The sequence below is a fragment of the Cannabis sativa genome, chromosome 9, assembly GCF_029168945.1.
Source record: "Cannabis sativa cultivar Pink pepper isolate KNU-18-1 chromosome 9, ASM2916894v1, whole genome shotgun sequence".
Taxonomy (NCBI): domain Eukaryota; kingdom Viridiplantae; phylum Streptophyta; class Magnoliopsida; order Rosales; family Cannabaceae; genus Cannabis; species Cannabis sativa.
The window spans coordinates 2,039,395-2,052,286 of NC_083609.1; the positions used below are offsets into that span (position 1 = coordinate 2,039,395).

General features: G+C 29.5%; 1 protein-coding gene across 2 annotated transcripts; it reads right to left on the reverse strand.

The window, feature by feature from the left end:
* Window positions 1-984: 984 nt before the first annotated feature.
* On the reverse strand, window positions 985-4,636 carry LOC115722526 (3-ketoacyl-CoA thiolase 2, peroxisomal). 2 transcript variants are annotated; one of them, XM_030651758.2, is made up of 14 exons: window positions 4,347-4,636; window positions 4,110-4,186; window positions 3,752-3,836; window positions 3,509-3,635; window positions 3,327-3,425; window positions 3,175-3,242; window positions 2,961-3,068; window positions 2,796-2,873; window positions 2,558-2,690; window positions 2,368-2,464; window positions 1,788-1,911; window positions 1,559-1,667; window positions 1,383-1,466; window positions 985-1,296 (listed from the first exon to the last, which is right to left on the reverse strand). In XM_030651758.2, the coding sequence occupies exons 1-14, from the start codon at window positions 4,440-4,442 to the stop codon at window positions 1,217-1,219; spliced, it is 1,365 nt and encodes a 454-aa protein (XP_030507618.2). In that variant the 5' UTR covers window positions 4,443-4,636; the 3' UTR covers window positions 985-1,216. The 2 variants fall into 2 exon arrangements, with proteins under 2 accessions (XP_030507618.2, XP_060960073.1); XM_061104090.1 differs by having other exon boundaries at window positions 985-1,466; window positions 4,347-4,563.
* Between the last annotated feature and the right edge of the window lie 8,256 nt (window positions 4,637-12,892).

A 12,892-nucleotide genomic window follows, 5' to 3' on the forward strand; every position in this document is an offset into this window, starting at 1 on the left:
AATTGTCCTGCTAATTGGAGACCGATTCATATATCTCTTTCAATTTAAGAGCTAGTTATTTTTTTTCAGCGTAGTCTCGATTTTGTTGCGAATGGGTTAGCTCGAAACGCTAGAGTCTCTAGTCAAGAATCTGATTTTGTTATTGGGGAGGGATTCCTTGTGTGAATCCCACCTTTGTTGTTTAGGAGGGATTCCTAGTATGATTCCCGCTTTATTGGTGCATATTATTAAATTTTTATTTTTTATTTAAAAAATTAAGTAAATTTACTAATAAAAAAGTAGCATATGAATATTAATTTAGCACTAATGAATATGTATTATTATCGTCAAAAATTAAATTTAAATATTTATTTATAACTGGAAATATATATAAATATTAATATTATTTATTTTAAATTAATTTAAAAATATATAAATGTAAATATATTATTATGTTTTAATTTTATTTTTAAAATTTGGAGATTGTTCTATTTTAATATTCTTAAATTTTGTATTTATTTTCTTCAAATTTTTAAAATTTTAAATATTTTCTTTCTTAAAGAAAATAAAAAATTAATAAAATTCCATATGTAATACATCATTAGCAAAAATACTAATCAATATTTTTTTTCAATATGTAATAAAAATACTAATCATTAGCAAAAATACTAATCATTAGCAAAAATAAAAAATTAATAAAAAATACTAATCATTAGCAAAAATAAATTCCATATGTAATAAAATTAGTGTCTTTTCAATTTTTTTCATTGTCTTTTTTTATTAAATTCATTTTTAGACTGATAATTCCAACGCTAAAGTTTCTCATAGAAATATACCCCAAATGTTTCCGAGAGGCTTATTATGTGTAAAAGTTCAAAAGAGATTTTATTACTATTTTTCTTAAGGAATATTTTTGTCAAATAATAAGGGCCAAAATCCAATGGGTCAGAGTGAGAAGAATTTGGCAATTACAATTTGTCCTTGTTATATTTTATACAAACAAAGTAAAAAAAGGCATTTGGATTGGAAAATTAAACTCAGCAATACAATGTAAGTATAATAATAATAATACTATAATAAACACTTGAACTGTTTCAATGTCTCAAGTGTTAAAAGGCAAAACATATCCTCTTTATGATAAGATTCTTACAAAAGATAACACTTTCTTATTAATTCCCAAATCCCAAAGGCCAACAACATCACATTATTGGTAAGAAACGTAGCAGAGGATAAGTGACTACCGAGCAACCCTAGCGTTGCATAGCTCGTCACCGTGATCAGCCCTTTCGAAAACAGCTGCTGCCCCCATTCCCGTCCCTACATTAACATTTCGATTAATGACACCCCACACCAACAACCTGCATAAAACAAATCGCTAAGAGAAAGAGGGTGCGAGAACATACCTATGCACATTGAGATAACTCCAAAACGACAGTCTTTGCCACGGCGTTTCATCTCATGCAGTAAAGTTGCAACACAACGAGCACCTACAACGGAGGAGCAAAGATTTTCATGAGTATTTCATTCTTAGCTAAAAATGAATCAAACTTTAATGTAACTCGAAATTTTCTCATGGTACCTGTAGCACCCAAAGGATGTCCAATGGCCATTGCACCGCCATTCACATTGATTTTTTCGGGGTCAAGACCCAGCTTATTACGGCAATACACAAATTGGGAAGCAAATGCCTGTTCGGTATTGCAATCAATGTCATATTATGTAATACTCATTTCTCCAATGTATGAAAAAGGTATGAAAAAGATAATAACATATTAGAAACAAGATCAAATTCCAGGATATTTAAATACCTCATTTATCTCAAAGAGATCAATATCATCCAGTTCAAGACCAGCAGCCTTCACTGCAGCGGGAATTGCAGCAGCGGGGCCAACTCCCATGATGGCAGGATCCACACCTACAGCAGCAAAAGTCCTGCATAGCCAAACAAAATAACCAATGCAAAGCTAAAGACGTGCTCGAGGAAAGTCGAGAAAGAAACATAGAGAGTCGGTAATTATACAGAATACGAAGCATGGCATTGGTAAAAATAGGATGTTTAGAAAGGAAAACATCTAACTCAACCTATCTACAGACGTTACAAAAGTATATCATGCATCAAGAGGAAAAATTTATGACATATCAAGCAAATCTTTCTTGTGTACAAAATAGCAGGTAGCAAATAGTTCGATCAAACTCTCCATTACACAAGTAATTTCTACGAATCTAAGTTGAAGAGTTTCGAATCTTCGTATAGAATCAGGTATCGAAAAGTTCGAGGGAAAAGAGAAAATATTGATTAGCTCTCTCATATATAGAAGGGATTTGGTGGTGTTTTTCAAACACTTCAATGTAACACCGATTAATAAAATGGCTTCCAGGGATAAATACCTGAATACACCGAGAATTGGCATGCCCTTTTTATCTGCGACACTTCTCTTCATTAAGAGGACAGCTCCAGCTCCATCACTGACCTGGCTAGAATTGCCTAGAACAGTAAAAACAGAGATGTTACTTATTGGATTCTACCAAGTGATAATATTCAGATAGTAAAAAATATCAATTCAAGAGAGGGAAAAACCTGCTGTTGTGGTTCCATCTTTCTTAAACACAGGTCTCAGCTTTCCCAAATCTGCCAATGATGCATTGGGTCGAATACCATCATCAACAGATATTGTGACTGGTGTCTCCTGACCAGTTTTGGGATCAACAATCTACAAAGCCCACATAAATGAGAAATGGACCACATACGATAATAATATTGATAATCATATCCGCAAAATACAATAATATTAAGAAAAAGAGTAAGGAAAACACACCTTGGTAGCCACGGGGATAATTTCATCCTTAAATTTACCAGAAGCAGTAGCTGCAGCAGCCCGTCTATGAGACTCAACCTAACAACATAAACCATATGAAATTAATAAAACACGTGTTAACAGTTGGATCGCAACTTTAAAACCAAACATGTTTATTCAACTTACTGCAGCCTGATCTTGTTCCTTTCTTGACACACCAAAGCGACTTGCAACATTTTCTGAGGTAATCCCCATTGGAAGAAGGCAGTTCTGGGCTTGTTCAAAGATTTTGACCTACCATCATCATCAAAGTATAAGATTGTAAGATCCCAACAGCAGGAGTTCAGCTTAGTTGATGATAATCAAAAAAAGAAAGTGAAAAAAAACAAGATCAGCTTACTTTTGGGTTCACCGAGCCTTCCCACGCCATTGGATTCACCGTCATTGATTCCAATCCAGCACCAATACCTATCAAAATAATTAAAATCTGTAAGTAAATGTATTTAACCATGTCAAAGTGATCTACTACAAGATACTCGAAAGAATCATTACCAATATCATAAAATCCCGCCTTTATAGCAGCAGCTACATCAGCAACTGCCTGAAGTCCAGATGAACATTGCCTGTTCACAGTTCTAACCGGGACAGTCTCTGCATATTATACATTACATATCCATAAATAACAAACTCATCTGTGATTCTCAATAAAGCTCGAACTTGCAAACAAAGCATACCAGGGAAACCAGCATAGAATGCAGCCATTCTACATTCACTTGCCCGTTGGGAACCCGGTGCCAAGACTGAACCCACAACAATATCTCCAACTTCACTTGGGTTCAAATTAGTTTTGTCTATCAATGCCTAAAAATTAACACCCAATCATAAATACAAAAAAACAAGGGTAATTGTCATTGACAATTCTAGTCATCACTTAACCAAAAATCATGAAATAAGGACAACAAAAAAGAAAGACAAACCTTCAAAACAGGGGCCAGAAGATCATCAGGGTAAGTATCCTTAAACCCACCACGTTTGGATTTGCAAAGTGCAGTCCGGTAAGCTCTGCAAAATTAACTTAATTTGATATAAAAGTTGCAAAAATGAATCAATAATAAAAAATATCATACAAAATATTTTTTTATAATGAAAAATTCTTTTGGATATCTGTGAGTAAATTAAGAATTAATAACTTCTCAAAAGTCCCAGAAAATGCTATTTTCTTCCAAACAAACTTCTATTTTTCATTCAAAAATTCTTAAAAAAGACATTTTTAATCCCAAAATCAAAAAAAGATGATATAAAAACTAATCCAAATCTGAAAAATGAAAGACTTACGCCACAATAACGACATCATCCCCAAACACATGATTTCTCTGGTAAGCAGCACTATCCCCAGCCAAACATTCCGATGCCTGAAACAAATCACAACAACACCAAAATCAAATTTTGAATGAACCCCAAAACGAATTCCTTCAAATTCAACACAAGATTTCTACGAAAGGAACAGACTTTATCACAAAGATATCATGATCAGCTACTACACAATCAAATAAAATAATTTAAACAACTTACAGAAATTGGGGAGGATTCAGGTCGAGGAGAAGATGATGATGAAGAAGGTTGAAGATGTTGGAGTAAAATTCGCTGTCTATTGATGGCTGTTTCCATATCTAGGTCGGTGGGGAATTGAGGTCTGGTTCTGAATTTTGGAAATGGGAATGGAAAATTGAGGTCAAAATGGAGAGAAAGGTTTCTCCTTTTATAGCATTGGAAATTATATTACTTTGGCGGTTAGATTAGATCTAATCTAATCTTAATTAAGATTAACAAATTCTTTTCTTTTCTTTTTTTAACATCGGATAAAAACAAATATTTCATTTATTTTTTATCGGAAAAATTATTTAGTTTAATTTTTTTATATTCATATACGTTATAATTATTTAAAATATTTTGTAAAATCCTCGTATATAAACTTACTTTGTATTTTAATTATTTACTAATTATATAATACCTCTAAACGCGTTATTATATTAAAATATATAAGTTGATATGATTACATTAAAAATATATAATATTTTATAATAATTATTATTATTAAGAAAGACTATTACTAGTTGTGAGTAGTGTCTAGTATCACAAAAAAGTTAGTTTCACGGATTATTAGCAATTTCTTATTATAATTATGGATGTAGAATACAATATATAATTAAAATTAGGCAATATTAATCCTATTTTAATATTGGATGAATAGTGGTGTAAGTTGTAAAAGTTTTAATTTTGTAAGTAACATAAATTTAATATTTATTTTTAGCGATAAAAATATCAAATATTTATAAAACTGTAAAAAAATTTTTTTTCAATTTTATCAGTACATATTCTGTTTTAAATTTATTAAAAAAACATTTAAAATTAACTGATACTACATGTTTTTGTCTAGACCTAATTATTTAAAATTTTAATATTATATATATATATCATATTTAAGACAATAATAAAGTTTATACAAAATTAAAAAATATATATAATTTTATAAAAATTAAATACTAAAAATAAATATTGAATTTTTTTAAGTACTTATATTTACCCTTTTAAGATTTGTTAAAAAAAATTAGAGGAATCCTTATTACAACCTCTTAGTCAACCTCCACGTTTGAAATCACGTGCCGAAATATTTTTTTTCATAGCGATATTTGTTATAGTTACAGTATCATTCCTATAAATTTTTGAAAAATTCCAAATAGTTTACAGTACCGAAAATAGAGTTCCTGATATTCTAATTTACTAGCGCGTTCAAAAAACTTCAAATGTATTTTTAACACTGTAAATTATTAGAAAATTTTCAAAAATTAACAAAAATAATATTGTAAGTATAACGAACACTCTCGTGAAAAAAAAAATTAAAAATATCCCGATATATATTTTTGAAAGTATATACAAAAAGTTCATGTAGCACTCCTAAATAAATTACTCGAACAAAAAAAACATTATCTTTAAAAGAGAAACAATGGAAGCTTTCTCCCTTCTCCACTCTCAGGCGAAGCGCGTGGAATAATTCTCATAATTATCTGTCAATAACGACGACAATAATTTTATTTTTAAAGAAAAAGGAAACAAATCTTATCATATCATCATCTACTTCAGACAAAAATTGTGAGAAGAAATTATAATTATAAATATAATTTTTTTTCTTAAAAATAAAGAATATCTTAATGTTATAATAATATTCCTATATATAATACGGTGCGTTTGGTTTGGTTTGGTTTGGATAGGCGTGTGAAGTTAAAATTGGACGATGGGATGCGTGCCTGCATGGGGAACTGCGAAAATTAAAACCATAATTTGTTATCTCATTCTCATCTATAATAAAACAAAAAACTCAACACTCAAATTATTTATCAATATTGTATGTTGACCCGGTCAAAATAGGTTATAAGAAAAAGACAAAAAAAATATTGGTGGCGTTTGGTTGGAGGTAATGAAATAGAATGGAATGGAAAAGAAACAGTTTTCATTCTATTCATTCGTTTGGTTGCATTTTAAAGTATTGGAATGACATTTCAATAGAATGCTCTTTCCACCATTTTGGTAGAATGACTATTCCATTTAAAAAAAAAGGAATGACCATTCCAATATAACAAGAAAAAAAAATTAATGATTTTTTTATGCATTTTAAATTTTATTCCATTCCATTCCTATTCCTATTCCTATATTATCATTCCTCCCAACCAAACGCTTCCTAAGTCCTCACTATAAAAATAAATGATATTTTTAAAAATTAGTAAATATATATATTTTTTAAAATATATTTAGGCTCTTAAAATGAGTGAATTCTAGGCGCGTAGGGCCAACTCTGAGTGTATGGTGTAGTTAAAGACCCAACCCAAGTTAGGTCTGTGAAATAAGATATTGACTTATTTTTGAATATTTTTCCACACTAGTTACAATTATATTACAAAGACGTGAATAAGAAAATTGATTTCGCATTAAATTTAGTTAAAATAACCCGTAATATAAAAATTGAAAATGTTCTTATTTTCAAGATAAATTTTAAAACAATTTTCACATGGTATTGACACTTCAATTCGATAACCATGTACTATATACTGCACTGGTTCACTCAGTTATGGTAATTTGGTATTGCATCTCTCTAATTTTTTTTTAAAAAACAAGTAGCATTTAGTTTCTGATATTAAGAATATTAAGTTTTAAAATAAAATAAATAAATATAATGTATTTGGATCCTCCATGTGTCCATATTCATGAGTTAACAGAAGTGGTAGTAACGAGTATAAGAGAATTGTAACATTAGGTGTTTTTACCTTTAAAAATAAGATAAAGTATTTGAGTGTATAAAATCTGAAACATTACGTATTTATACCACAATTTACCTAAATTAAAATATAGTATTTAAATTTGTTTTTGTAAAAATATAACATAACAAAACTCACAATTTTTTGTAAACAAAACTAAATATACATAAATACATTAAAAAATTATGCCATAAAAAGTAAACTCTACATTTTTTTTTCCTATATTTTTTTGGTATAATTTCTACAATTCCCTATATGTTTTCTTTTAAGAAAGGTCAAGTATATTTTTAATGGGCTCAAAGTTCAGTTGTTTCATACTTAACCTACTTAAAAAAAAAAACATGAGTCCATTTTTCTATATATAGATAAAGAAAAAAGAATTGTATGTATCTTAAGTTTGTCAAATATATAAATTGGAGTAGTGATGAAGGAGACCAAAATGTAAAAATAACTATACAAGTGGCTTAAATTTATGATTTTTAAGAATACCTATAATTATTACCTTAATAATTACACAGTTACTTCTAAATACATTTTTAAATTTGTGTGTATTGGATAACATTTGAGACACTAGTATTTTTTTTTCTTTCCTTGCTAATATCTTAATTATTTGTTATCATTTAACAACATCTCTATATTATATTGCTTCAATTAATGTGTCATTATATAAGCATGAGCAGCCTCAAACATTTTTAATTTGATAAATAAATTATGATACAAATCATATATGTATATATATAGTTTTTTCTGTATATGTATTCCACATAATTTCCACTTATATAATATTGCATGTATTTTTCTGTCACTTTTCAATATATATAGGGATTCTCATTAATAAACTATTTTAGTTGTTTTTTTTAATTATAAGAATTTATCCAAATAAAATTTGAGAAATTGTTAGTTATCCAAAATCATTAAAAAAAGAGTAAATATCACTTGTAGTCAATTGGTTTACAAGGCCCATAAAAGGCCTAAAATGGGCTTATAAGGCTTTCCAACTCTAATGGGCTTTTGCAGTTTGCGTGGATGCCATTATTACTTTTTGTTTTTCATTTTTCTCTCTTTAAGCTAATATTGATTTTAGAGAAAATAAGATTAGTAGAATTGCTCGAATAATGCATGAATATTACCTTAAAAAGGTGTGATTATAAATGACATGAGAATATGTTATTTACTTTGTATAACTTAAAGGAATTATGCTTAATTTTTATTTTGAAGAATCAATTAATTGTATTATCTCACAAGACTTTTACAATCTAATTATGCTTAAATTAGTATTGTTGAACTTAATTGGGCATAAGAATATGCTAATTAATTAAAGAATCTAAACATAAATATTTTAGAAAAAGGATTATGACATGCTAAATTTCTAGTTAAAAATTATTAATTACAATACTATTTATTTGCATCATTGTATCAACTTTGTATTTTTAAGCCAATTTAATATTCTAATTTGTTTTTTTTCTCATAATTTGTGTTTGTTGATTCTTACATTTTCTTATCACTTCATTTTGTTTTTTGTTGACACTAATTTGTGAGTAGTTAGTTTGTGAATTAATTTTCAATTTTCAATTTTTGTGGAGACAGTACTGAATTTATCACTTTATTACTTGTTGACGACTGCGTGCACGTATATTAAATTTTCACAACAATTATATATGCACATATATATACACGGGCCCAAAGAAATAAAAGCCCAAAAAGGAAAATGGGCCAAAACATAATCTAATACACCCCTCTCAAGTTGGAATGTCAATGTTTTTGACATTCATCTTGGACATAAGGGATTGAAAATGACTTGGAAATAAGGGATTTATGAATATATCTGCTATATATGTTTTGTTTTGTTGTAACATGAATAAGCTTTAACTTGCCTTCTTGAATTCATTCTTGGATGACATGACAATCAATGTTAATGTGTTTCGTTCGTTCGTAGAAGAGTGGATTCTCAAAAATATGAATATCATTGGTGTTATCACAGTAGAGGACAATGAGTGTGTCACGCGCAATGCCAAAATCCTGAGCAACCAAGTAATTTCACAAGTTGCATTGATCATGACTCTATATTCAACTTCAGTCGACGATCGAAAAACTATAGATTGCTCTTTAGATTTCCAAGAATTAATGTTTTTTGAAGGAAGAAGTAATAGCCAGAAATTAATCTTCGAGTATCGATACAAGAGGCCCAATCGACATCTAAAAAATTTTACAGCATGTGAAGCTGAGTGAAAAGATAATCATTGACCATAAATGCCTTTGAGGTAAATGTCTTTGAGGTATTGTAATATTCTTTGAGCTGCATGAAGGTGAGGAGCTCTAAGGGTAGAAAGAAACTGACTTAGCTTATTGACAACAAAAGAAATGTCAGGACGAGTAATAGTTAAGTAAATCAGTTTATACCAATGATGTTGCAATAAACTTTCAGATCTTCCAATGGTTTCCCAACATTAGAAGAGAGCTTAATGTTGAGTTCCATGGGTGTAGAAAGAGTAGAAGCTCCCAAGTAACCTTCAATCAAAAGTTTTAAGGTGAATGTCCATTGTGACACAGGAATGCCACTTGAAGAAAGACCAATCTCCAAGCTTAAGAAAAAACGTAAATGACCAAGATCCTTAAGTTAAAATACTGAATTAAGTTGTTGTTTAAAAGCACTAAGAGCACGTAGTATCATTATTAGAAGCAACCATAATATTATCAGAATAGATTAAAAGTGCAAGAAAAGTACCTTTGTTGTTTTTGATGGATAAATTATGATTTGAAAGTGATTGAGTAAAACTGGTAGATAAAAGATAGTCCCTGTATGTAAATACGCTAAGGTTGGCAGGGAGGAATGAGCTGTTTGGTTCATCGTGAGGAAGACAATGATGGTGGGTGACGTCGGGGTTGTGGATGGCAGTGTGAGCGGAAGGGAAGGGGAACTGAGGGGTGGCGGAGGCGGAAAGTGATAGATTCTAGGAGCCATGGAAACAGTTTAGTGTTTGATAGGGTTAGGATTAGGGAGGATGACAAATGATACCATGTTAAAGGGAAAAACTTTCTATTTTAATTGATAGTAAAAAGCTAACATTGAAGTATCACTACAATATTTTATACACATTAGCTGCAGAGGGGCCCGCCGCTAATAAATAATAACGACAGGAGTTCATTGCATTAATCGGTCGCTATTAATAGTTATAAGCGGTGAACTTAGCATCCACCGTTAATAAATATTAATAGCGGCAGGTATTAGCAGTGAGACCCGCTACTATTGTTTGTGTCAGATGTAACAACAAAATTTATTAAGTTTGCAACTAATTTTTATTTTTTATGTTTTAATTACTATTTTTACCATTTGAGGGAATTAAAATAAAATGTAAATATAAACTAATAAAAATTATATTTTAAATAAATTATTAATTAATTTAAAAATAACTAATATTAAGATTAATTCAAATAAACTAATACAAATATTATCTTTATAAATATTTGTAATCTGTTAATATAATTAATGGAAAATTTTAAAAAAATATTTATTAAATACTATATTTTCATAAATATATATTTTTTAATAAATTAATATTATTAATGGTGTGGTCCGCCGCTAATGCTCCACTGCTAATAAAAATTGAAATCAAATGAGCGGGAATTTTTGTGAATAAACTATTAGCAGCAAGTAATAGTGGCAGATTCCGCTACTAATAGTAATAGTAAAGAAGATTTTTTTTGTTTTCTAAACACTAATGACCCTAACATTAGCAACAGATTTCCCCCGTTTATTCCGCCACTAGTCATTTTTGTTGTAGTGTATATATTCGTGTAGGTTTACAACAAAATATATATACACATATATAAATATATACATGGGTCCAAAATTGAAAACAGGCCAAAACATAATATAATAATATTGTCAAATTTTTATTAAGTGTTCCGTTTGATCTATTTTTATTTCGTGTTAGGTCATGTCGATCTGTTTTTGAATCGCGCCTAATAATAACCCTAATCTATAAAATTCATATTGTATTCGTGTTCGTGTACTATGTCGAAACCCATTTTACTACTTCTACTTCCTATGTAACATATTGTTTGATCTATTTTATTGCTTAAGCTTTAAGTTTTTTATTTTATTTTTCATTTAATTAAATATATATACGAGGTTGTAATCAATAACATCAGCTTCTAAATTAAAGAGTCTGTCGATTTATGAATAGAGTAATTTGCGGCAAAAATACTTAAGTTTTCTCCCGAGTAGCAGATAAATACCTAAGTCGTATTTTTGGCGGTAAAAATACCTTCCGTCACACTTCTGGAACTTCCGTAGGTACCTCTCCGTTATGTGCCAAGTTAGTATCCACGTGTCACTCATTCATTGGTCCATGTCATTAACTTTTTTATTTTTTATTTAAAAAATCTAAAAATTCATTTAAAATTTAATAAAATAAAAAAAAATATCTAGAAATTCATAGTTTAACTACTTAAAATTAAAAATCAGTAATTATATTTTTAAATTTCTAATTAACCCCTGATTAAACATATTAGATTAACAATGTCTATGAACAATGAACTGATTAAACATAACCGTACAATTAATAAAATCCCACAAAAATATGGGTATGAACAATGAACAAGAACATAGAACAAACCCATCAAAAAAATATGAATAACATAGATTAAAATTCATATTCATCTTCAAACTCTAACAATCACATACATAATTAATACTTTATTTGTAGTTTTTCAAAAATCTCAAAAAATGATATATTTTCCCAGAAATCTCTCTCTCTCTCTCTATCTCTCTCTCTCTCTTTTATCTGAATCTAAAGAACTCCAAAACAAGGCAGCAACAACAACAAAAACTTTCCAAAACCAGAAGAGAACCCAGAAAAAAACTAGGACATACAAATCCAGAAATCTCAAAAAATAATTTTTTTGCTTCTTCTTTTTCCTGCATTTTTCCAACAGCCAAACATATTTACAAGATGAAAATAAATTGGGAGGAGAGATTTCTACTGGCCTCGATTTGCTTTCATCAGATCTCGTCCTCCGTCGTCGGTGCTCCGCCGATCTCTTGAAGTCCTCCATCTTCTTCAACCCTTCGACAGTGGCCAAACCTTGATCACAACTCTTTCAAGTCTGTCGTTCATGGCTAGAACATGTCATCTTCCTCGCTGGATCAAATCTAAGGCCTCCTTCATCTTTCCCTTTCTTTCTTTTACTCGATCTCTCTCTCCTCTCAATCTCAGATCTGTTTCTCTTACCCTCTCTCTCCTCTCAATCTCAGATCTGTTTTGATCTCTATCTCTCTCTGTATTTTCCCGATCTCCTTCTCTCTCTCCTCTCAATCTCAATCGTTCTTGGTTTGGTCACACTCTCTCTCTTTTCTCGATCTCTCTCTCCTCTCAATCTCTCAATCGTATTCTTTTTTTTTTTTTTAAAACCAATCCTATATTCAATCTATTTCCTCTCTGATTTAGAGGTTAGTTTTTTAAAAAAAATTAATTTAATAAAAATACTTAAGTTTTATGTGTATTTTAATTTTGTAATTTTTCTAATTTAAAAAATAAGTTTTATTTTTATTTTTTTAAACATTTTAAATATATATTTTTATTTTTAAATGATTTTTAAATCAGTTTTAATAAATTTTAAAATGAAAAATAAAAATTAATGATGTGGACTAATAAAAGGATGACATGTGGACACTTACCTAGAAGAAAACGGAGAGGTACCTACGGAAGTTCCAGAAGTGTGACGGAAGGTATTTTTACCGCCAAAAATATGACTTAGGTATTTATCAGCTACTCGGGATAAAACTTAGGTATTTTTGCCGCAAAT

What these genes read in the sequence shown, in the direction of transcription:
- LOC115722526 (XM_061104090.1), bottom strand. Translation starts at nt 4,442, where the DNA reads ATGGAAACAGCCATCAATAGACAGCGAATTTTACTCCAACATCTTCAA. An exon ending in ATTCTATGCTGGTTTCCCTG is followed by an intron (nt 3,426 to 3,508) that starts GTATGCTTTGTT and finishes TATAATATGCAG; the next exon opens with AGACTGTCCCGGTTAGAACT. An exon ending in ACATCCTTTGGGTGCTACAG is followed by an intron (nt 1,467 to 1,558) that starts GTACCATGAGAA and finishes CCTCCGTTGTAG; the next exon opens with GTGCTCGTTGTGTTGCAACT.